This window comes from Rhamphochromis sp. 'chilingali', assembly GCF_963969265.1.
Source record: "Rhamphochromis sp. 'chilingali' genome assembly, chromosome: 18".
Taxonomy (NCBI): Eukaryota; Metazoa; Chordata; class Actinopteri; order Cichliformes; family Cichlidae; genus Rhamphochromis; species Rhamphochromis sp. 'chilingali'.
The window spans coordinates 2,547,221-2,569,952 of record NC_137945.1 but is presented as its reverse complement, the minus strand read 5'-3'; the positions used below and the strand labels follow the sequence as shown (position 1 = coordinate 2,569,952).

Below are 22,732 nucleotides of genomic sequence, written 5' to 3'. Positions count from 1 at the left end.
GGTTTGTAGAGTACGCTTGGGGAGTGTGATCGTGTGTACAGCGTCTCTTTATGTCTGTCTCCACGTTGGTTGAGTGTGGAGTAAGTGCATATGAGAGCATGAGGGGGGGAATGGATGTTTGTGTCTGTGTGTGCCTGTATGTCTGTGTCTATATGTCAGGCTGGGTATCAGACGCCACCTCTCTGGGGACACCTCAGGCCCTCCAAGGTTTGGAGGCCTATCTCCACCTACCACCACTTCCCCTGCCGGTGGCGGACTCCCTCAGGTGTCGGTGCGTTGGTGGTTCTTTGTGTCTGGGGGTGGGCGTCCAGGTACACACCGGCTCACTCCTTGGCGGCCGCTTATCGGGGCCTGGAGCCTGGGGCTCGCTCGGGCCCCTTCGGGGGTGGGGTGCCCCCGGCCTCTCGGCCTGGGGCTCGGTCACTCAGGCACAGCTGGCGGCCGGCGGGGCTCACGGGCGCGTCACTGCAACTCCCCCTGGCTTCTGCTCCGTGGCTGCTGAGTGAACCCTCATCTGGGACTCTCCTCAGCTCTTACTGGAACAGTGGCGCGGCTGCCCCTCTGTTGGTCTTCCATGGTCTCTTGTGTTCTGGGGGCCTCTGGATGTCTGGAGTTTTGATCTCCTCCATACCTGCTTCACACCCTGGAGGACGGGGCTGTGGCCCCCCCACACTCCCTAGCAGATCGTTACATGGAGAAACCTTTGGAATACAAGCGCTGATCCACACGGGTATGCACACGGGTGTTCACTGCTCGTAGACCCAAATTACACCTTTCTTGGCTGCTACTTCGAAGCACATCTGTCCTGCGTGCTGCACAACAACACTGAATATTTAGTATTTACTGCTGTTTACACTTTTTTTGCTTGTTTTCTATTCTTCTCTCAACAGGTGATCCAGGAGATTTTTATTTTTTTTCTCCCCCCTTTTCTCACTGTCCCTCTCCCCTTCTGTTTTTCCTTTCCTTCCTCTTTCTTTCTCCCTTTCCTATCTCTCACTCATGTCTGTCCCGTCTGTAACATCTGAAAATAAAATATAATAAATAATAAAAACAAAGATCGACCAAATGGACCAATACGGCAATGCCACGATGATCCATTTGGCAAAGTAAATCCATTGGGTATCCTTGTTGGTCTTCAGACAACAATTCTGATGGCTAAAGAACCAAATGGGACAGGCGAGAAAAAAAAGAAAAAAAAAAGAAATGATGACGGATGATGGTGGCAGCAGCCGTTCTTCTCTGCGTGAGTAGCTAATTTACGTTGAGTAGGCTAACCACGTTATTACATTAATGCATGTAAGGTGAACTAGCAAACATCATCATAGCTACATGCGGCTGTCCTCTTGTTTGATGGCAGATACTCCCTTCACCCTGGACAAAAAGGCTAAAATGACCAAAGAAAAAGTGGGAAACAGCTGAACATGAGAGGATTTTGGACAAAGTTTGTGTTTTTTTTTCCATTGTTTAAGCACTGCTTCCAGCCAAGAGTGATACCATATATGCCCTATAGCTGCAGAAAAGGCTAACATTGTTATCTTTTTACAAAAAAAAAAACAAAAAAAAAACAGCTGAGCATGAGAGGTTTTTGGACAAAGTTTGTGTTCTCCATTCTTTAAGCACCGGTTTGAGCACCGTTTAAGCACCGGCACCGTTTCAAAAGTACCGATTTGGCACCGGTATCGGATAAAACCTAAACGATACCCATCCCTACTGGTGATGGTAAGCTACATTGTAGCCACAGCCACCCTGACAGAGGCGAGGCTGCCGGACACTGGCGCCACCAGGCCCTCTGAAGTTTGACCCTCGGTCTGTTGGAACAGATTTTGGCAAACCGAAAGCGGAGAAAAAGTTCACTTGCACTCTGACAACAGCTTTGACTTTAACAGTGAGGAACGGAATAGCCTCGGGGAAGCGTGTGGCGGCGCACATCAAAGTTAAAATATACTAACGTCCTGACTTTGTTTTTGGGAAGCGGTCCTACACAATCAATGAGTATGTGCTGAAATGGTTCCCCTAAAGCCGGGATCAGATGCAATGGAGCGGGAGGAATAACTTGGTTGGTTTTACACTGACCTGATAAAGGTGAAAGGAGTGGCAGTACCTAGTTACATCCGTTTTTAACCCTGGCCACAAAAAGTGATGCAGAATACGATGGTTTTTCTAATTCCTAAATGTCCAGAGAAACTGTCATGTGCAAGACTGATTACTTGGGGTCGGAACCTTTGTGATACAACTACCTGTTGAAATACATTCCACCCAAGATCACTTGATGAGGGAGGGTGCCATTTACGCATTAACACGTTGTGTCCAATGCTGTAAACATGGGGGTTTGCTCGTTGGAATTTACAGCAAGTAAACATTTGGCCAGAGTTGGATCATTCTGTTGCACATGGACAAAATCTGCTTTACTTGCCTCAATAGACAGGTCAGGTGTAGCAGGTAGCAGGCTATCAGACACACATTTTTCTTCTTTTTCCACAGGTGGCTCAGCTTTCACAGGATCATCTTCAGAACACGGGAAAGAGTCAGACAAATCAACATCACTGTATCTGCGCTTATACACACATGTGACGACACAGGCAGGGAAAACAGAGGGCAGACTGCCAGCAGCAGATTCAGAAACAAAAACCAAATCATCGATGGGGTTTTCAATTACCTCGGAGATTGGGAAAATCTTTCCATTTGCTAGATCATTCCCCAGAATAATAGTAACCGCCTGTACGTGCAAGCGAGGGCGCACCCCAATTGCTACCAGGCCCGAAACGAGAGGTGACTGTAGGAAAACGCTGTGTAGCGGAGCCCGTGACACACACATACATATCCACTCCCCACACGAGAGCATCAGCACCACAAAACGAGTTACTAGAAAAAGGCAACGCGCTATCCAAAATGAGAGACTTGGTAGCCCCAGTGTCACACAAAATCACAATCAGCACACGATCCTCCTCTTTTCCAGTAGGTGAGGCGAACGCTTTTGAAAAGAAAGGTCCGGAGGATCCGACGGGATTAGGCATAGAGACCAACCGACTCAAACCTGGAGAAAACCAACACTCTTTGGCTTTCTCCAGGTTTGAGTTTGCTCTTAGGGACGAAGTGATAGACAATTAGCAATGACATGGCTGGTGTCATGGCAATAAAAGCATTCACGAACGTTCATGGGAACTGGATCAGGGTGTGTTTGATGTGCAGGAGAAACCCTTAAGCTCCTCGCAGGCGCAGACAACGGAGTATATTCACACAGCTGAAAATGTAGCGCAATGGGTCAACAGAAACTCATCTGCGGAACAGCAGCTTTACACAATGAATCCACCTTTTGCTCATTGAGGTACATAACAATTTTTTGGAAGACACGTTTTGAATTCTTCCAACAGAACCAATTGTCTTAGCTAAGTAAAATCCTTCACTTTACTTGCACCTAACTACTTATCAAACTTATCTACATGTGTTTGGTTGGCAGATTTTTCGCAGGACCGAAACATTTGGCAACATGCCTCATGAACTAACTCAGAAAACACTAAAATAGTGGATTTCACAATTTCATAATCCCGACTGTGATCAATGGATAAGCTCGTGCACACTTCTTGTGCTTTCCCCACCAATTTGCACTGCAACAACAAACTCCACACGTCCTTGGGCCATTTTAAAGTGGTTGCGATGCGTTCAAAGGCATTAAAGTAAGAGTCAACCTTACTTTCTCTGAAAGGTGGCACTAAGGCAATTTGCTTTCTTGCATCAAACTGGTCAGAGGAGAATCAGTCAAGTTTTACTCACATTTTTACTCAATGGGGTAGAGGTAACATTGCTCCATAGGCCTTATTCGGAGATGCAGTAGCTCAACTTCTTTGGCTTTAGCCTAAAGCTCCACCTCTTTCAGGCAAAGGGCAAGCTTAAGATCATCCGTAATCAATTCTGGTAATTGTCTGGCCAGGATAATGTTTGGGACTTGAACGGCAGCAGGAGCCTCCATCCACCACCAAACCTCCAGACGCATCAACCGGTCGAAGTTTCACCTTCGCAATTACCCCTTTTTCCACCATCTGCTCTGCCAGACACTGCTTAATTTCTGCCTTTTTTGGATTTAAGAGGACACCAACATTAAACAAATTTGCCACAAACAACAAATCTGCCTTGGTGCATCGATCCAACTTAGCCATGGTGGGTTGATGTGCAAAATAATACACATCAAAGTAATTACAGCTAGTTTACCCATTACACCACAAGAAAGCTGCCAACCAAAAGCCGAAGGAAACCTACAAAACACAATGAGCAAAAAAAATGGCAAACAAAAAGAGCGTACAAGCCCCACTTTATTTTCAGCCCCAGTCTAAGGATACGCTTGAAGTCCACTGTGGATGAACTGGTATCTTTTTAAGCCTCCAGCCTGGGTAAAAGACTTTACAAAAAACTCACCTATGTACACTTTAACTCCACTGTGGATCAGTTGGTGTTTTTTCAAGTCTGCAGGATCGTTAAAAGACTTTCCACACAAGTCGCAGCTGTACGGTTTAACTCCACCGTGGATGACTTGGTGTGTTTTTAAGCTTGCAGGGTGGGTAAAAGACTTTCCACACAACTCACAGCTGTATGGTTTAACTCCACTGTGGATGAGCTGGTGTGATTTTAGGTGTCCTTTCTGGGTAAAACGTTTTCCACACAAGTCACATCTGTACGGTTTAACTCCACTGTGGACGAGTTGGTGTGCTTTAAAGTTTCCAAGATGGGTAAAATTCTTCCCACACTCATCACAGCTGTATTTTTTCTCTCCCTTTCTTCTGTGAGGTTTGTCGGCCTCCTGAGAGGGCTGACTTCTCACTCCGTGTTGGTCCTGCAGTGACAGAGATACAAACAGAGGCAGTGAGTGAAATGCAGTCGTGGACTAAACTGAAACTGCCTCCATTAGTGGGATCCAAGATGTCAACAAACACATTGTAGGTGGATTACTTGGTGTGTTTTTAAGCTTGTCCACTCTGGACAGAATCGACTTTTTGGAGACATTGTACAGTGGGGCAAAAAAGTATTTAGTCAGCCACCGATTGTGCAAGTTCCCCCACTTAAAATGATGACAGAGGTCAGTAATTTGCACCAGAGGTACACTTCAACTGTGAGAGACAGAATGTGAAAAAAAAAAATCCATGAATCCACATGGTAGGATTTGTAAAGAATTTATTCGTAAATCAGGGTGGAAAATAAGTATTTGGTCACCTCAAACAAGGAAAATCTCTGGCTCTCACAGACCTGTAACGTCTTCTGTAAGAAGCTTTTCTGTCCCCCACTCGTTACCTGTATGAATGGCACCTGTTTGAACTCATCATCTGTATAAAAGACACCTGTCCACAGCCTCAAACAGTCAGACTCCAAACTCCGCCATGGCCAAGACCAAAGAGCTTTCAAAGGACACCAGGAAAAGTATTGTAGACCTGCACCAGACTGGGAAGAGTGAATCTACAATAGGCAAGCAGCTTGGTGTGAAAAAATCAACTGTGGGAGCAATTATCAGAAAATGGAAGACATACAAGACCACTGATAATCTCCCTCGATCTGGGGCTCCACGCAAGATCTCATCATGAGAACGGTGAGCAAAGATCCCAGAACCACACGGGGGGACCTGGTGAATGACCTGCAGAGAGCTGGGACCAAAGTAACAAAGGTCACCATCAGTAACACACTACAACGGCAGGGAATCAAATCCCGCAGTGCCAGACGTGTTCCGCTGCTGAAGCCAGTGCATGTCCAGGCCCGTCTGAAGTTTGCCAGAGAGCACATGGATGATACAGCAGAGGATTGGGAGAATGTCATGTGGTCAGATGAAACCAAAGTAGAACTTTTTGGTATAAACTCAACTCGTCGTGTTTGGAGGACGAAGAATACTGAGTTGCATCCCAAGAACACCATACCTACTGTGAAGCATGGGGGTGGAAACATCATGCTATGGGGCTGTTTTTCTGCCAAGGGGACAGGACGACTGATCCGTGTTAAGGACAGAATGAATGGGGCCATGTATCGTGAGATTTTGAGCCAAAACCTCCTTCCATCAGTGAGAACTTTGAAGATGAAACGAGGCTGGATCTTCCAACATGACAATGATCCAAAACACACCGCCCGGGCAACAAAGGAGTGGCTCCGTAAGAAGCATTTGAAAGTCCTGGAGTGGCCTAGCCAGTCTCCAGACCTCAACCCCATAGAAAATCTGTGGCGGGAGTTGAAAGTCCGTGTTGCTCGGCGACAGCCCCAAAACATCACTGCTCTCGAGAAGATCTGCATGGAGGAATGGTCCAAAATACCAGCTACTGTGTGTGCAAACCTGGTAAAGACCTATAGTAAACGTTTGACCTCTGTTATTGCCAACAAGGGTTATGTTACAAAGTATTGAGTTGTATTTTTGTTATTGACCAAATACTTATTTTCCACCCTGATTTACGAATAAATTCTTTACAAATCCTACCATGTGGATTCATGGATTTTTTTTTTCCACATTCTGTCTCTCACAGTTGAAGTGTACCTCTGGTGCAAATTACTGACCTCTGTCATCATTTTAAGTGGGGGAACTTGCACAATCGGTGGCTGACTAAATACTTTTTTGCCCCACTGTAGGTGTGCTGTGCCCCAGTCTAGGGGTACAGGACCATAACATAAGGGTAAGAAAGGAAGTGACCCCGCCCGGGTCCCCCAAACCATACCTAGAAGCCAATCTTTGAAGTGAACGGTGGTTTATTTGTGTCTACACTGTCCATGTCCTGTTGAAATACATTCCACCCAAGCAAGATCACTTGATGAGGGAGGGTGCCATTTACGCATTAACACGTTGTTGCCAATGCTGTAAACATGGGGGTTTGCTCGTTGGAATTTACAGCAAGTAAACATTTGGCCAGAGTTGGATCATTCTGTTGCACATGGACAAAATCTGCTTTGCTTACCTCAATAGACAGGTCAGGTGTAGCAGGTAGCAGGCTATCAGACACACATTTTTCTTCTTTTTCCACAGGTGGCTCAGCTTTCACAGGATCATCTTCAGAACACGGGAAAGAGTCAGACAAATCAACATCACTGTATCTGCGCTTATACACACATGTGACGACACAGGCAGGGAAAACAGAGGGCAGACTGCCAGCAGCAGATTCAGAAACAAAAACCAAATCATCGATGGGGTTTTCAATTACCTCGGAGATTGGGAAAATCTTTCCATTTGCTAGATCATTCCCCAGAATAATAGTAACCGCCTGTACGTGCAAGCGAGGGCGCACCCCAATTGCTACCAGGCCCGAAACGAGAGGTGACTGTAGGAAAACGCTGTGTAGCGGAGCCCGTGACACACACATACATATCCACTCCCCACACGAGAGCATCAGCACCACAAAACGAGTTACTAGAAAAAGGCAACGCGCTATCCAAAATGAGAGACTTGGTAGCCCCAGTGTCACACAAAATCACAATCAGCACACGATCCTCCTCTTTTCCAGTAGGTGAGGCGAACGCTTTTGAAAAGAAAGGTCCGGAGGATCCGACGGGATTAGGCATAGAGACCAACCGACTCAAACCTGGAGAAAACCAACACTCTTTGGCTTTCTCCAGGTTTGAGTTTGCTCTTAGGGACGAAGTGATAGACAATTAGCAATGACATGGCTGGTGTCATGGCAATAAAAGCATTCACGAACGTTCATGGGAACTGGATCAGGGTGTGTTTGATGTGCAGGAGAAACCCTTAAGCTCCTCGCAGGCGCAGACAATGGAGTATATTCACACAGCTGAAAATGTAGCGCAATGGGTCAACAGAAACTCATCTGCGAGAACAGCAGCTGAATCCACCTTTTGCTCATTGAGGTACATAACAACATTTTTTGGAAGACACGTTTTGAATTCTTCCAACAGAACCAATTGTCTTAGCTAAGTAAAATCCTTCACTTTACTTGCACCTAACTACTTATCAAACTTATCTACATGTGTTTGGTTGGCAGATTTTTCGCAGGACCGAAACATTTGGCAACATGCCTCATGAACTAACTCAGAAAACACTAAAATAGTGGATTTCACAATTTCACAATCCCGACTGTGATCAATGGATAAGCTCGTGCACACTTCTTGTGCTTTCCCCACCAATTTGTACTGCAACAACAAACTCCACACGTCCTTGGGCCATTTTAAAGTGGTTGCGATGCGTTCAAAGGCATTAAAGTAAGAGTCAACCTTACTTTCTCTGAAAGGTGGCACTAAGGCAATTTGCTTTCTTGCATCAAACTGGTCAGAGGAGAATCAGTCAAGTTTTACTCACATTTTTACTCAATGGGGTAGAGGTAACATTGCTCCATAGGCCTTATTCGGAGATGCAGTAGCTCAACTTCTTTGGCTTTAGCCTAAAGCTCCACCTCTTTCAGGCAAAGGGCAAGCTTAAGATCATCCGTAATCAATTCTGGTAATTGTCTGGCCAGGATAATGTTTGGGACTTGAACGGCAGCAGGAGCCTCCATCCACCACCAAACCTCCAGACGCATCAACCGGTCGAAGTTTCACCTTCGCAATTACCCCTTTTTCCACCATCTGCTCTGCCAGACACTGCTTAATTTCTGCTTAATTTCTGCCAACATTAAAAAATTTGCCACCAACAACAAATCTGCCTTGGTGCATCGATCCAACTTAGCCATGGTGGGTTGATGTGCAAAATAACACACATCAAAGTAATTACAGCTAGTTTACCCATTACACCACAAGAAAGCTGCCAACCAAAAGCTGAAGGAAACCTACAAAACACAATGAGCAAAAAAAAAAAAAAAGGCAAACAAAAAGAGCGTACAAGCCCCACTTTATTTTCAGCCCCAGTCTAAGGATACGCTTGAAGTCCACTGTGGATGAACTGGTATCTTTTTAAGCCTCCAGCCTGGGTAAAAGACTTTACAAAAAACTCACCTATGTACACTTTAACTCCACTGTGGATGAGTTGGTGTTTTTTCAAGTTTGAAGGATCGTTAAAAGACTTTCCACACAAGTCGCAGCTGTACGGTTTAAATCCAGAGTGAGTGACTTGGTGACGTTGTAAGGTGCTACTCCGAGCAAAAGCTTTACCGCATTGACCACAGCTGTACGCCTTGATTCCAGAGTGGATGAGTTGATGACGCTGTAAGTTACCACTGCAAGTAAAAGCTTTACCACACAACTCACAACTGTATGGTTTAACTCCACTGTGGATGACTTGGTGTGTTTTTAAGCTTGCAGGGTTGGTAAAAGACTTTCCACATAACTCACAGCTGTATGGTTTAACTCCACCGTGGATGACTTGGTGTGTTTTTAAGCTTGCAGGGTGGGTAAAAGACTTTCCACACAACTCACAGCTGTATGGTTTAACTCCACTGTGGATGAGCTGGTGTGATTTTAGGTGTCCTTTCTGGGTAAAACGTTTTCCACACAAGTCACATCTGTACGGTTTATCTCCACTGTGGACCAGTTGGTGTGCTTTAAAGTTTCCAAGATGGGTAAAATTCTTCCCACACTCATCACAGCTGTATTTTTTCTCTCCCTTTCTTCTGTGAGGTTTGTCGGCCTCCTGAGAGCGCTGACTTCTCGCTCCGTGTTGGTCCTGCAGTGACAGAGATACAAACAGAGGCAGTGAGTGAAATGCAGTCATGGACTAAACTGAAACTGCCTCCATTAGTGGGATCCAAGATGTCAACAAACACATTGTAGGTGGATGACTTGGTGTGTTTTTAAGCTTGTCCAATCTGGACAGAATCGACTTTTTGGAGACATTGTAGGTGTGCTGTTCCCCAGTCTAGGGGTACAGGACCATAACATAAGGGTAAGAAAGGAAGTGACCCCACCCGGGTCCCCCAAATCATACCCAGAAGCCAATCTTTGAAGTGAACGGTGGTTTATTTGTGTCTACACTGAAATGTTAAGTCCGGGGTGAACACAGGCCAAAATAACAAACAAAACAAGCTAAGTCAGGAAAGGAGGTGCTACCTAAAACCCTATGTGAAAGAAAAACCACCACTACTAATCCAGTTTGTAGCAGTGCGGCGACCTGCCAGGCAGGTTGCTGGACGGGCCCCTCGGACCCTCCAGCAGGAACAGACGGCTGAAGCAGTTCCTCGGACCCTCCAGCGGAGGCAGCTTGCTGGACGGGCCCCTCGGACCCTCCAGCGGAGGCTGGTTGCTGGACGGGCCCCTTGGACCCTCCAGCGGAGGCTGGTTGCTGGATGGATGACCGAGGAGAGGAGTGACGGTGGCGTCGCTTCCTTCTAGACGAGGGAACAGGAACCGGTGGAGAAATGTAGAGACCTCCTCCTCATCCTCCGACCACATAGCCGCCAGGAAAAAGGCAGGCGATTGGACAGGCGAACAAGGTCCCGGCCTGCATGAGGAAGGAGAGGAAGTCTGTGGTAGCAATGAGGCAGGTGGTGAGTGTGTGTTGTCCTGGAGCGGCGGTAAAGAAGTGGAGGTAGAGAGAGCAAGCTCGCCAGCCCTGACTTGCTCCCTCCAGGCAGCTATGGAGCTGCCCAGCACAGTGTCCGTAGAAAGCTGAGTAAGCCGAGGGTTGCTCCGAATGATAGCATCTATGGCACTTAGCCTAACTGCCATAGTCCTTAAATCATTGGCCTGAGCAATGCGGCCAAGAAGCTTAATCATCCGCACCATCTCAGTGTTGAATTCAAAAGCTGAAGAGTCTGCGGGGTCCATGTTCTGGTCGTGGTCTTCTGTCACGTTTGGGCTGTGTGCAGGCAGGAGTGGTGGTAAGGAGGACCCAAAGTGCAGACACTCGGAGGCAAAAGTGTATTTCAAAACTCAGCTTTTATTGCTGGCAAACGTAACAAAAATCCAAAAATCCAAATAAACATACATGAGCAGGCAGACAGCACACACAGCATAAATTAGGGTAGACCACGACACAGACACAGAGAAACACAGGGCTTAAATACACAGAGGGAGCAATCAGGGAATGGGTAACAGGAGGGAAACACAGCTGGGGCAAATCAGGTCTAACGAGACAAAGGAAGCAAAACCAGACGCATATACATGAGACACGGACTTTCAAAGTAAAACAGGAAACATAACACAGACTGAACTAAAGACACAGACTCACATGCAGGCACTGCAACAGAGGGAACAGAGACGTGGGACCAGGGCAGACACAGACACTGACTGGACACGGGGATATAGCAACTAAGGATACACAGAGACGCGAACTAGACAAGGGGATACAGCTGACAGGGGAGACAGAGCAACTAGAAAAGACAGAGACATAAACCATAAGACAGAACTCAAAGAAACCAAAGACTAGAGATGATAAATAATATAATAAACTCAAAAACCCTGGGTCAACGACCCAGGTATCCTAACAGTTGCATCATATTGCTGTAATTGTTTATATGCTTTATATATTCTGAGCTAAGTTGATCTATAGTGTTACATCCAGGGCTCGCAAAATAGCTAGCCCGACGTCCCGGGGCTAGCGATTTTTCCAGTCGGGCTACCAAAATCTATCTCTGCCCTGCCCGTTGGGCTGTCATAGAAAGGAAAAATATATGTCAATGCTTTTGCATTCTTTCGGAAATGTAGCTGGGTAATTATGTCATTGGCATCGGTGAGCCACTGTCAATATGTGACATATTGAAATCACGTTTGAATTTGCGCTCGTTTTTTGCTTTCACTTTGCAATCGCGCGAATCCTTAAAAATAAGTATATGAACATACAGGGAGTGCAGAATTATTAGGCAAGTTGTATTTTTGAGGAATAATGTTATTATTGAACAACAACCATGTTCTCAATGAACCCAAAAAACTCATTAATATCAAAGCTGAATGTTTGTGGAAGTAGTTTTTAGTTTGTTTTTAGTTTTGGCTATTTTAGGGGGATATCTGTGTGTGCAGGTGACTATTACTGTGCATAATTATTAGGCAACTTAACAAAAAACAAATATATACCCATTTCAATTATTTATTTTTACCAGTGAAACCAATATAACATCTCCACATTCACAAATATACATTTCTGACATTCAAAAACAAAACAAAAACAAATCAGCGACCAATATAGCCACCTTTCTTTGCAAGGACACTCAAAAGCCTGCCATCCATGGATTCTGTCAGTGTTTTGATCTGTTCACCATCAACATTGCGTGCAGCAGCAACCACAGCCTCCCAGACACTGTTCAGAGGTGTACTGTTTTCCCTCCTTGAAAATCTCACATTTGATGATGCACCACAGGTTCTCAATGGGGTTCAGATCAGGTGAACAAGGAGGCCATGTCATTAGTTTTTCTTCTTTTATACCCTTTCTTGCAGCCACGCTGTGGAGTACTTGGACGCGTGTGATGGAGCATTGTCCTGCATGAAAATCATGTTTTTCTTGAAGGATGCAGACTTCTTCCTGTACCACTGCTTGAAGAAGGTGTCTTCCAGAAACTGGCAGTAGGACTGGGAGTTGAGCTTGACTCCATCCTCAACCCGAAAAGGCCCCACAAGCTCATCTTTGATGATACCAGCCCAAACCAGTACTCCACCTCCACCTTGCTGGCGTCTGAGTGGGACTGGAGCTCTCTGCCCTTTACCAATCCAGCCACGGGCCCATCCATCTGGCCCATCAAGACTCACTCTCATTTCATCAGTCCATAAAACCTTAGAAAAACCAGTCTTGAGATATTTCTTGGCCCAGTCTTGACGTTTCAGCTTGTGTGTCTTGTTCAGTGGTGGTCGTCTTTCAGCCTTTCTTACCTTGGCCATGTCTCTGAGTATTGCACACCTTGTACTTTTGGGCACTCCAGTGATGTTGCAGCTCTGAAATATGGCCAAACTGGTGGCAAGTGGCATCTTGGCAGCTGCACGCTTGACTTTTCTCAGTTCATGGGCAGTTATTTGGCGCCTTGGTTTTTCCACACGCTTCTTGCGACCCTGTTGACTATTTTGAATGAAACGCTTGATTGTTCGATGATCACGCTTCAGAAGCTTTGCAATTTTGAGACTGCTGCATCCCTCTGCAAGATATCTCACTATTTTTGACTTTTCTGAGCCTGTCAAGTCCTTCTTTTGACCCATTTTGCCAAAGGAAAGGACGTTGCCTAATAATTATGCACACCTGATATAGGGTGTTGATGTCATTAGACCACACCCCTTCTCATTACAGAGATGCACATCACCTAATATGCTTAATTGGTAGTAGGCTTTCGAGCCTATACAGCTTGGAGTAAGACAACATGCATGAAGAGGATGATGTGGACAAAATACTCATTTGCCTAATAATTCTGCACTCCCTGTATAAGGATGTTATGTGTTTGTATACTTTCTGCCCAGTTTGACCCATTTAGCAGAAGTCAGCCTGTTTAAGCCTCTGATATCTATTCTGTATGACTTAAAGCAGTTATGACATGGTTTGATTTTCTCACCCAATAAAGGAATATTTAATATACCAGTCTACTCTTCATTCTATCAGAAACAGTTTTCACAGCCTGTAAGAAATTTGTACCCATATTTGTAAGCATTCAGACAGATTTAGTAATGCCAACATATTAAAAAAAACAATATTTGTCTCTTAGGTATAAAACATCTAACACATTGCTGTGTACATGCTCGTCTTTATGTGAAGCTATAAAGTGATAGGAAATATAAATAAACAATTCTTAGTTCAGCTGATGATATTGTTGTTTCAGTGTGTGCTGATAAAATATGATCTTTTCTGTTGTTCTTCTGGACCCTCTCTGTCTCATACTGGGAGTAATGGACAATTCGGTTATCAAAGGCAAGCACAAGAGACTGTTCCAGCTGTTATCTTTTGCGGCCAGGAAGAATATCCTGCTCCTCTGGGGCAGGCCAGCAATCCCAACTAAGAAATTCTGGCATAACACTGTTATGGACTGTATTCCCAATGAATATATAACTTGTATGCTCAACTTCACCTTGGACTCTTTCCACAGAACCTGGGACCCATATCTGAAATACGTTGGACCTGTATGGTCATCCTCCTTGCTACGGGGCTTTCCCAAACTGAATTAATTTGCCTGAATATTGGTCTTATTGGTTTGTTTTGATTCCTAGTGGGGTTGTGGTTTACCTCAACTGCCTTGTATGTGCCTCAGAACTTTGTATTGCCTGAGCTCTATTTTGTTCTGTTCTGGTTCTTGTGTACTTTTTCCTTTTGTCATTGTCTGCTACTATGGAGAAATCCCCCAAAAAATATTTTTTAAAAATGATCTTTGTATTTCCTTGTAACTTCTGTGGTTTTTGTTTGTGAACGTAGATTCTGTATTGTATGGAGGAGCCCAGGATGAAAAAGATAAAGCTGCTGATAACAACCAGCTGTGCACACAGTTTCAATAACAGTGTAACTGAGATATTTTCTCACCTCCTGTGTTGAAGTCATTGTTTCCTCTGTAGTGGCTGAGCTGAGTCCAAATGGCTGAAACTGTTCCTCTGCTGCTCCACCAGACTCTTCTCCTCCTGTTACTCAGCTGGGACACAAAAGTATAGATATGCATTTTATCCCTGACAAGAAGAAGCAGAGCAAATTAACATTACTACACTCAGTGACAACAATACCTATGAAGCTTCAAGGTGAAACCCCAGAAGCAAAAAGAAAGTCATCAGCTGCAACAAGAACTTGAAAAGGCCACTGAGCGCCCTGCATACCACCACCTTTACCCAGCGGATGCTACATCCTGTTAGGGCTGCCACAAACGATTATTTTGGGGTTTAGTCGAGTAATCAGATCATCATCCATTGGACGTAAAACGTACAGATTATTGCACCAGCAGCATCTGCTCGTATATAACTATCATTAGCTTACAGCTTTAAGTGTTTAAAGTATGTGCTAACTAAAATTAAAGACAAGATGATAGTTCATTCAATTTTAATGATTTGCAGATTGTTTCGGTGAAGTTTAATAAACTCCTTGCTATCTAAAATATAACAGGACACCGGAGTAAATCCTCGAGCATCTCACACTTCTGATAATCAGCTGTCTGCTTGATGTTTATTCAGCTGTGTAAAAACTATAACTTTAATCTCAGCCAAACCGATTTACCCAGGAACAAATAAAATACTAAAAAAAAAAGCCAAACAATAACATTTTTAAGTTATCCAAGTGACTTATATATATTTAACCTGAGTAGCGAAAGACGGCGGTGGGTTTGAAAACGGTTACCCGTCAGAGTATGTTTGTAGCTTATATTCACAAAGGTAGGACGGTTCGCCACAGAATTTCGTGTTGTGCGCATGCGTAGAAAATACGGGTAGGATGGTTTGTCAGGTAGGATGGATTGCCAGAACACCGGGAGTCCGGTGCCCCCAACTAGCTATCGAGCTGGTGGGTAACAGACGTTGGAGCGCTTTTGAAAATATGTGGTGTCTTGATAAACTGAGCAGATATTTGAGGTTTACACAGCTACATTCTCGCCTGAAAATATGTTAAACGTTTATTTTGTGACCCAGAAAGAATAATAAGAATAATATTAAAACTAACTAGCTGCCGCCATTGTTGGAAACTGAGCTGGGCTGCGCTATGAATTCTGGGACACAGCTTCTACTTCTTCTTCAGGGTTTAACGGCAGCTGGCATCCTTGTACGTGCAGTGCTGCCATCTTCTGTTTCAGTCCGTGATTACACTCTTAAATCCTGCTACTTATTCCTGCATCTTTTGTGATCTTACAAAGCTTCAAACGACACGTCGACTATTAAATCAGTTGTCAACGATTTTGATAGTCGACATAATCGTGACTAGTCGACTAATCGTGGCAGCCCTACACCCTGTATATATGAACTTCCATAGATCCACAAAGAAGGAGTCCCACTCAGACTCATTGGTAGCAACATAAACTCAGCCACCTACAACATTTCCAAGCACTAGAGCAGGGCGATATGGCCAAAAATATTTATCACGATATAGATTTGACAATTTGCGATAACGATATAACTGACGATATAATTGATGCGAGACGAAATACAACTCCACAACTTTACTAGCGCAACCCCCACCCCCCTACCCCCCATCCATTTATTTTCACTTAAACAAGCAGCTGTTTTTTTATGTACATTAAAGCTATATAAAAATTTAACAGTGCAAATGCAAATTTCTTGCTGAAAGTTTAACCAAAAAACATTTCCAGTAGAAATGGGCTGACATATCCTGAGCATAACCATGTATAATATCCACTGAAGTTAAAAAGAAGTGCTTTGCAACATTAAACTGCAGTGTGGCAAATAAAAAAAGTCAAATTTGTATTTTTCGGATCATAAGGTGCACGGGATTATAAGGCACATTAAGCGAAACAAAGCAGTCAGATAAATCAAACTTTATTAAACTCATTCTTCTTGCTTCCTCCACTTCTGTACCATTGATTCCTTAATGCTGTATTCTATCACAGCTGCTCTATTCCCATGTTGTTGCAGTATATTAATGGCTAACTTCGTAATGTGGATGGATTATCTCAGTTGTTCTCCTGACTGAAGTTTGGTCCGTTTATAGCATCCTGCCATGCGATTGCATTTGTCTCTAACCATCAGGAAACTTCACGTTAACTTTTATAAGTGGAAAAGTGTTAGTGTTCGTCCTCCAGCTTCACTGTTTATGTTATGCTAACATAGCTGTGTCGCTAGCAATCACGTAGCACATCATTATATACCAGCTAGCCCAACTTCAGTAACCCTACAAACGTCACTGCTGTTTAGTTTCCTGTCTTCATTTATGTTGGAAATTCTTTTTTTTTTCTTAATGCTACATATTTTTATGCTGACATACAGTGGGGCAAAAAAGTATTTAGTCAGCCACCGATTGTCATCATTTTAGGTGGGGGAACTTGCACAGAGGTCAGTAATTTGCACCAGAGGTACACTTCAACTGTGAGAGACAGAATGTAAAAAAAAAGATCCATGAATCCACATGGTAGGATTTGTAAAGAATTTATTCGTAAATCAGGGTGGAAAATAAGTATTTGGTCAATAACAAAAATACAATTCTTACACACACACTGGACTTTCTGGACTTTGGTTTTGCACAACACTGGTCACTATATTCTTCATTTCCGGTTAATACTTGTACAGCTGCTGTTATTGTGTATATATTTATTTATATTTAGATTTCTTCATACATTCTTATATAGTTCTATACTGTGTATTGTGTATTTTGTTGTACAGTTATTTTATTTTCAACTTTAATTTATATATTTATCTTATTCTTCCCAGTTAAATTTACCCTTCATTCTAATTTGTGTTGTACAGTTATTTCATTTTTAACCTTAATTTATATTTTATTCCTTCCTAGTTAAATTTACCCTTTTTAATTTTTCATATTTATTTCCTATCTTATTCATAGCCTTTTCCTTTTTTGTTCTCTTTAGGTCACGAGCAGTTGTCCAAGCATTTCACTACATATCGTACTGTGTATGACTGTGTACGTGACAAATAAAATTTGAATTTGATTTGATTTGATTTACAACTCAATACTTTGTAACATAACCTTTGTTGGCAATAACAGAGGTCAAACGTTTACTATAGGTCTTTACCAGGGCCCTGTGCTTCGTACGTCGCTTACTACATCCAAGATCAAATGAAACATCCAAGACCAAATCATCGCGCTAACTCTGAGCTCGCTATTCCGGTTCCCCGAACACACCTGTTGTTGACGATTAGTATAGCTGGATGAAGTAATGTGAGATCACTGGGTGGCCCAACAGGGGCTACGCATCGATAGTAGAAACATTGATCAGCAACCCTTTGATTGGTCGGCGAAAATGTCGAAGGAGCGCGCTCGGTATTTTTCGGCAGCAGAGCAAGAACTCTTGAGTGAGGGATTTCAGGAGTTTCAGAGTTTAATTAAAACGCAAGGGAACACTGCAAAGGCTGCAAAAGCAAGGAGAGAGGGCTGGCAGAAAGTTGCTGACAAATCAAACTCGTAAGTAATTCAATAATAACAATAATAATGGAGTGGATTTATATAGCGCTTTTCAAGGCACCCAAAGCGCTTTACAATGCCACTATTGGAGCGGATGATGATGATGCCGTCATTCACCTCCTACATCGTTCCCTCGCTCACCTGGAGACCGCTGGAAGCACTGTGAGAATCATGTTCTTTGATTTCTCCAGTGCCTTCAACACTATTCTTCCCTCGGTTCTGAAGGACAAGCTGGAGAACTCTGGAGTGGACCATCACCTCACTACCTGGATTTTGGACTACCTCACCGACCGACCACAGTATGTGAGGACTCAGGGCTGTGTGTCGGACAGGGTCGTCTGCAGTACGGGGGCCCCACAGGGAACGGTTCTGGCTCCGTTCCTCTTCACCATCTACACTGCAGACTTCTCCCACAATTCCACCCAGTGCTTCCTGCAGAAGTTCTCTGATGACTCTGCAATAGTCGGCCTCATCACTGATGGGGACGACAAGGAGTACAGAGGACTGACTCAAGACTTTGTGGACTGGTGCCAGCTGAACTACCTCCAGATCAACGCCAGTAAAACCAAGGAGCTGGTGGTAGACTTCCGCAGGCACAAGCATTCTCCACTGCAACCACTGAACATCCAGGGTATGGACATTGAGGCTGTGGACAGCTACAGGTACCTTGGTGTTCATCTGAACAACAGACTGGACTGGACTCATAACTCAGACGCCCTCTACAGGAAAGGGCAGAGCAGGCTGTACCTGCTGCGGAGACTCAGGTCGTTTGGGGTGGAGGGCCCACTCCTGAAGACCTTCTATGACTCTGTGGTGGCTTCTGCTATCTTTTATGGTGTGGTCTGCTGGGGCGGAAGCATCTCTGCTGGGGACAGGAAGAGACTGAACAGGGTGATCCGAAGGGCCAGCTCTGTTCTAGGATGCCCTCTGGACCCAGTGGAGGTGGTGAGTGACAGGAGAACGGCGGCTAAGCTGTCATCCCTGTTGGACAACGTCTCCCACCCCATGCAGCAGACTGTGACAGCACTGAGCAGCTCCTTCAGTGGGAGACTGCGGCACCCACGGTGTGGGACGGAGAGATTTCGCAGGTCTTTCCTCCCCACTGCTGTCAGACTCCACAACAAAGACTTTAACTGAACAAACACACACATCCACACATGTGCAATAACACTAAGTGCAATAATCTTTTCTGTCATCGTTGTATTTTTACTCAGTTGTATATAGCATTCGTATTCTATTTTTATCTTATTGTATATTTTTATTCTATTTTATTCTACTGTATATAGTATATTATTTTATTCTATTCTGTACAGCTGTGTACTGTATTTATTCTTATTGTATTCTAATTTTTGCGTCATAACTTTTGCACTGTCCACTTCCTGCTGTGACAAAACAAATTTCCCACGTGTGGGACTAATAAAGGTTATCTTATCTTATCTTATCTTATTCATTCACTCTCACATTCACACACTGGTGGAGGCAGCTACGGTTGTAGCCACAGCTGCCCTGGGGCAGACTGACAGAAGCCAGGCTGCCATATTGCGCCATCGGCCCCTCTGGCCAACACCAGTAGGCGGTAGGGTAGATTTATCATATCACACCATATTATCCAATATTATATTACATTATATTATATTATAATATGTTATATTATATCCCCTTTCACATTAGAGCCACAACAGGACCCACTAGAACATGGGAACAAGTAAAAGTGAAATATAAGAATATTCTACAGAATGGTAATATTTATCACTTATATTGCTTGTCGTCTCTTGGAAAGAGACCCTGGAATACTCTGTTTGTTTGTTCATAACAGCAACCAAGAAAAGGGCAGAGCAAAAAAAAAAGACAGGTGGTGGTCCTGCACCCCCTCGTCAACAAGTTGGTTAAGTGAATAATACCCTCACGGGAAAATCGATATCTCTCTATGAGCACACTGTCGCGCTGAGCTAAAGGATCCTGTCTGTCCCGCAATATACGCTGAATTCTGAGGACTCTCCTTATCAATCTTGCACCTTCCGCAATGGGTTGCTCGCGTAAACGGACAGGATATGACTGCGACAGACTTCCCAAATCCACCTTCGCTTTTATAGCCGTGGTCTCTCATCTTGATTACACGAAGTAATTTACAATTACTACTCTGAAATATGAATTACATCTGTAATAATCACATACATGTAATAGAATGTTAATAGTACATTTCCCTTTTTTAGGGAATGACCTGTATGTATCTGTGAAATCAATAAAAGGATCAAGTGCTGCATTATCTTTAGTTACATTGATGTTATTTATTTATGGTGAAACAGTGGTGGAATATCGCTGTTGCTTTCGTATGAATGACGCGGACATACCTGCGTGGCCGCGATCTAATCCTGTTTACATAAAGTAAACCTGCTCCCCAGCAGGTTTACGCTTACGGCTCTGTTGCTATGACAGCAAGTCCCGGATGGGCTTCGGGGAACCGAACGATCCAGGATCACGCGAAATCGTCAACAATCTCATCCAGCTAAATCACTTAGCGCGGTACGAAGAACAGGCCCCAGGTTTGCACACACAGTAGCTGGTATTTTGGCCCATTCCTCCATGCAGATCTTCTCGAGAGCAGTGATGTTTTGGGGCTGTCGCCGAGCAACACGGACTTTCAACTCCCGCCACAGATTTTCTATGGGGTTGAGGTCTGGAGACTGGCTAGGCCACTCCAGGACTTTCAAATGCTTCTTACGGAGCCACTCCTTTGTTGCCCGGGCGGTGTGTTTTGGATCATTGTCATGTTGGAAGACCCAGCCTCGTTTCATCTTCAAAGTTCTCACTGATGGAAGGAGGTTTTGGCTCAAAATCTCACGATACATGGCCCCATTCATTCTGTCCTTAACACGGATCAGTCGTCCTGTCCCCTTGGCAGAAAAACAGCCCCATAGCATGATGTTTCCACCCCCATGCTTCACAGTAGGTATGGTGTTCTTGGGATGCAACTCAGTATTCTTCTTCCTCCAAACACGACGAGTTGAGTTTATACCAAAAAGTTCTACTTTGGTTTCATCTGACCACATGACATTCTCCCAATCCTCTGCTGTATCATCCATGTGCTCTCTGGCAAACTTCAGACGGGCCTGGACATGCACTGGCTTCAGCAGCGGAACACGTCTGGCACTGCGGGATTTGATTCCCTGCCGTTGTAGTGTGTTACTGATGGTGACCTTTGTTACTTTGGTCCCAGCTCTCTGCAGGTCATTCACCAGGTCCCCCCGTGTGGTTCTGGGATCTTTGCTCACCGTTCTCATGATCATTTTGACCCCACGGGATGAGATCTTGCGTGGAGCCCCAGATCGAGGGAGATTATCAGTGGTCTTGTATGTCTTCCATTTTCTGATGATTGCTCCCACAGTTGATTTTTTTCACACCAAGCTGCTTGCCTATTGTAGATTCACTCTTCCCAGTCTGGTGCAGGTCTACAATACTTTTCCTGGTGTCCTTCGAAAGCTCTTTGGTCTTGGCCATGGCGGAGTTTGGAGTCTGACTGTTTGAGGCTGTGGACAGGTGTCTTTTATACAGATGATGAGTTCAAACAGGTGCCATTCATACAGGTAACGAGTGGGGGACAGAAAAGCTTCTTACAGAAGACGTTACAGGTCTGTGAGAGCCAGAGATTTTCCTTGTTTGAGGTGACCAAATACTTATTTTCCACCCTAATTTACGAATAAATTCTTTACAAATCCTACCATGTGGATTCATGGATTTTTTTTTCCACATTCTGTCTCTCACAGTTGAAGTGTACCTCTGGTGCAAATTACTGACCTCTGTCATCATTTTAAGTGGGGGAACTTGCACAATCGGTGGCTGACTAAATACTTTTTTGCCCCACTGTATATTTATTCTCCTTGCAGGTGCAGCCCTTTCTAGTCATTCATATATATATATATATATATATATATATATATATATATATATATATATATATATATATATATATATACACACACACACATACACACACACCCTTTGCCTTTCAACACATATATATTTGTACTCCTATACTCATATATACATACAATCGCAGTGTTTATCCTCTACCCTTGCATACATACACTCTGACATTCACATCTGCATTTCCTAACACAGGAAGTTCATCCTTTAAGCAGGAAGTTATTCTTAAACCAGGAAATGTGATACACTTGGAGAACTTACTTGACATACCCAGACCTAAACCAGAACAACCAAGCAATGAAGCTGTTCAAAGTCATCCTGCTTTCTTTGCTAGTATTGCAGTTAATTTGTCGAGTAAGTAGTAATGAAAATGACATTAGAACTTTTTTAAATAATGTATTAGAATGTTTGGAACAAATTCAAAGAGAAGCTACAGATTCTTTTGTTCGTCAGAGGCTCCATAGAGGACTTGGTGATCACATTCAAACCTTATCTGGAATTTTGTCCATCTCAAGATTTGTTGACGATGCAAGAAATAGAGAAGCAGTGAATACATTACAGTCCTTAAATGGATGGCTAATTTTTTTTACTGACTGCTTATGAAACCAGTCAACGAACTATATCTGAGAACAGACTTGTCTTGTTACCTCCACCTCTCATGACTTGCTCTCAAGGTCGACCGCGATACAGCATTTCAAGAGAGCAAATATCTCATTTAGTATCTCTTGGAATGAACTGGCAAAGCATTGCAACATGCTTAGGGGTTAGCTCCCGTACTCTGTACAGGCACAGAGAGGACCTTGGCATTGAGCCACTGACTTATGCAACATTTTCCGATGAAAACCTGAACAGGGTTGTTAGGGAAATTCTTCAGTATACCACAAATGCAGGTGAACGATATGTGCATGACAGCTTGAGATCACGTGGGTTACGCATCCAAAG

The 22,732-nt window shown here is 43.9% G+C and overlaps 1 protein-coding gene across 1 annotated transcript in view; it reads right to left on the bottom strand.

Annotated features, from left to right (window-relative positions):
- Positions 1-22,732, bottom strand: part of LOC308385331 (uncharacterized protein) — a gene marked incomplete at its 5' end in the record, with an annotated part of 44,555 nt that overhangs the window by 12,119 nt on the left and 9,704 nt on the right. The window contains 4 exons of the mRNA XM_080864181.1: positions 2,414-2,505; positions 4,411-4,825; positions 6,915-7,006; positions 14,324-14,429. Of these exons, the coding sequence (XP_080720307.1) occupies positions 2,414-2,505; positions 4,411-4,825; positions 6,915-7,006; positions 14,324-14,429 (705 nt within the window). The remainder of the gene's footprint in view (positions 1-2,413; positions 2,506-4,410; positions 4,826-6,914; positions 7,007-14,323; positions 14,430-22,732) is intronic.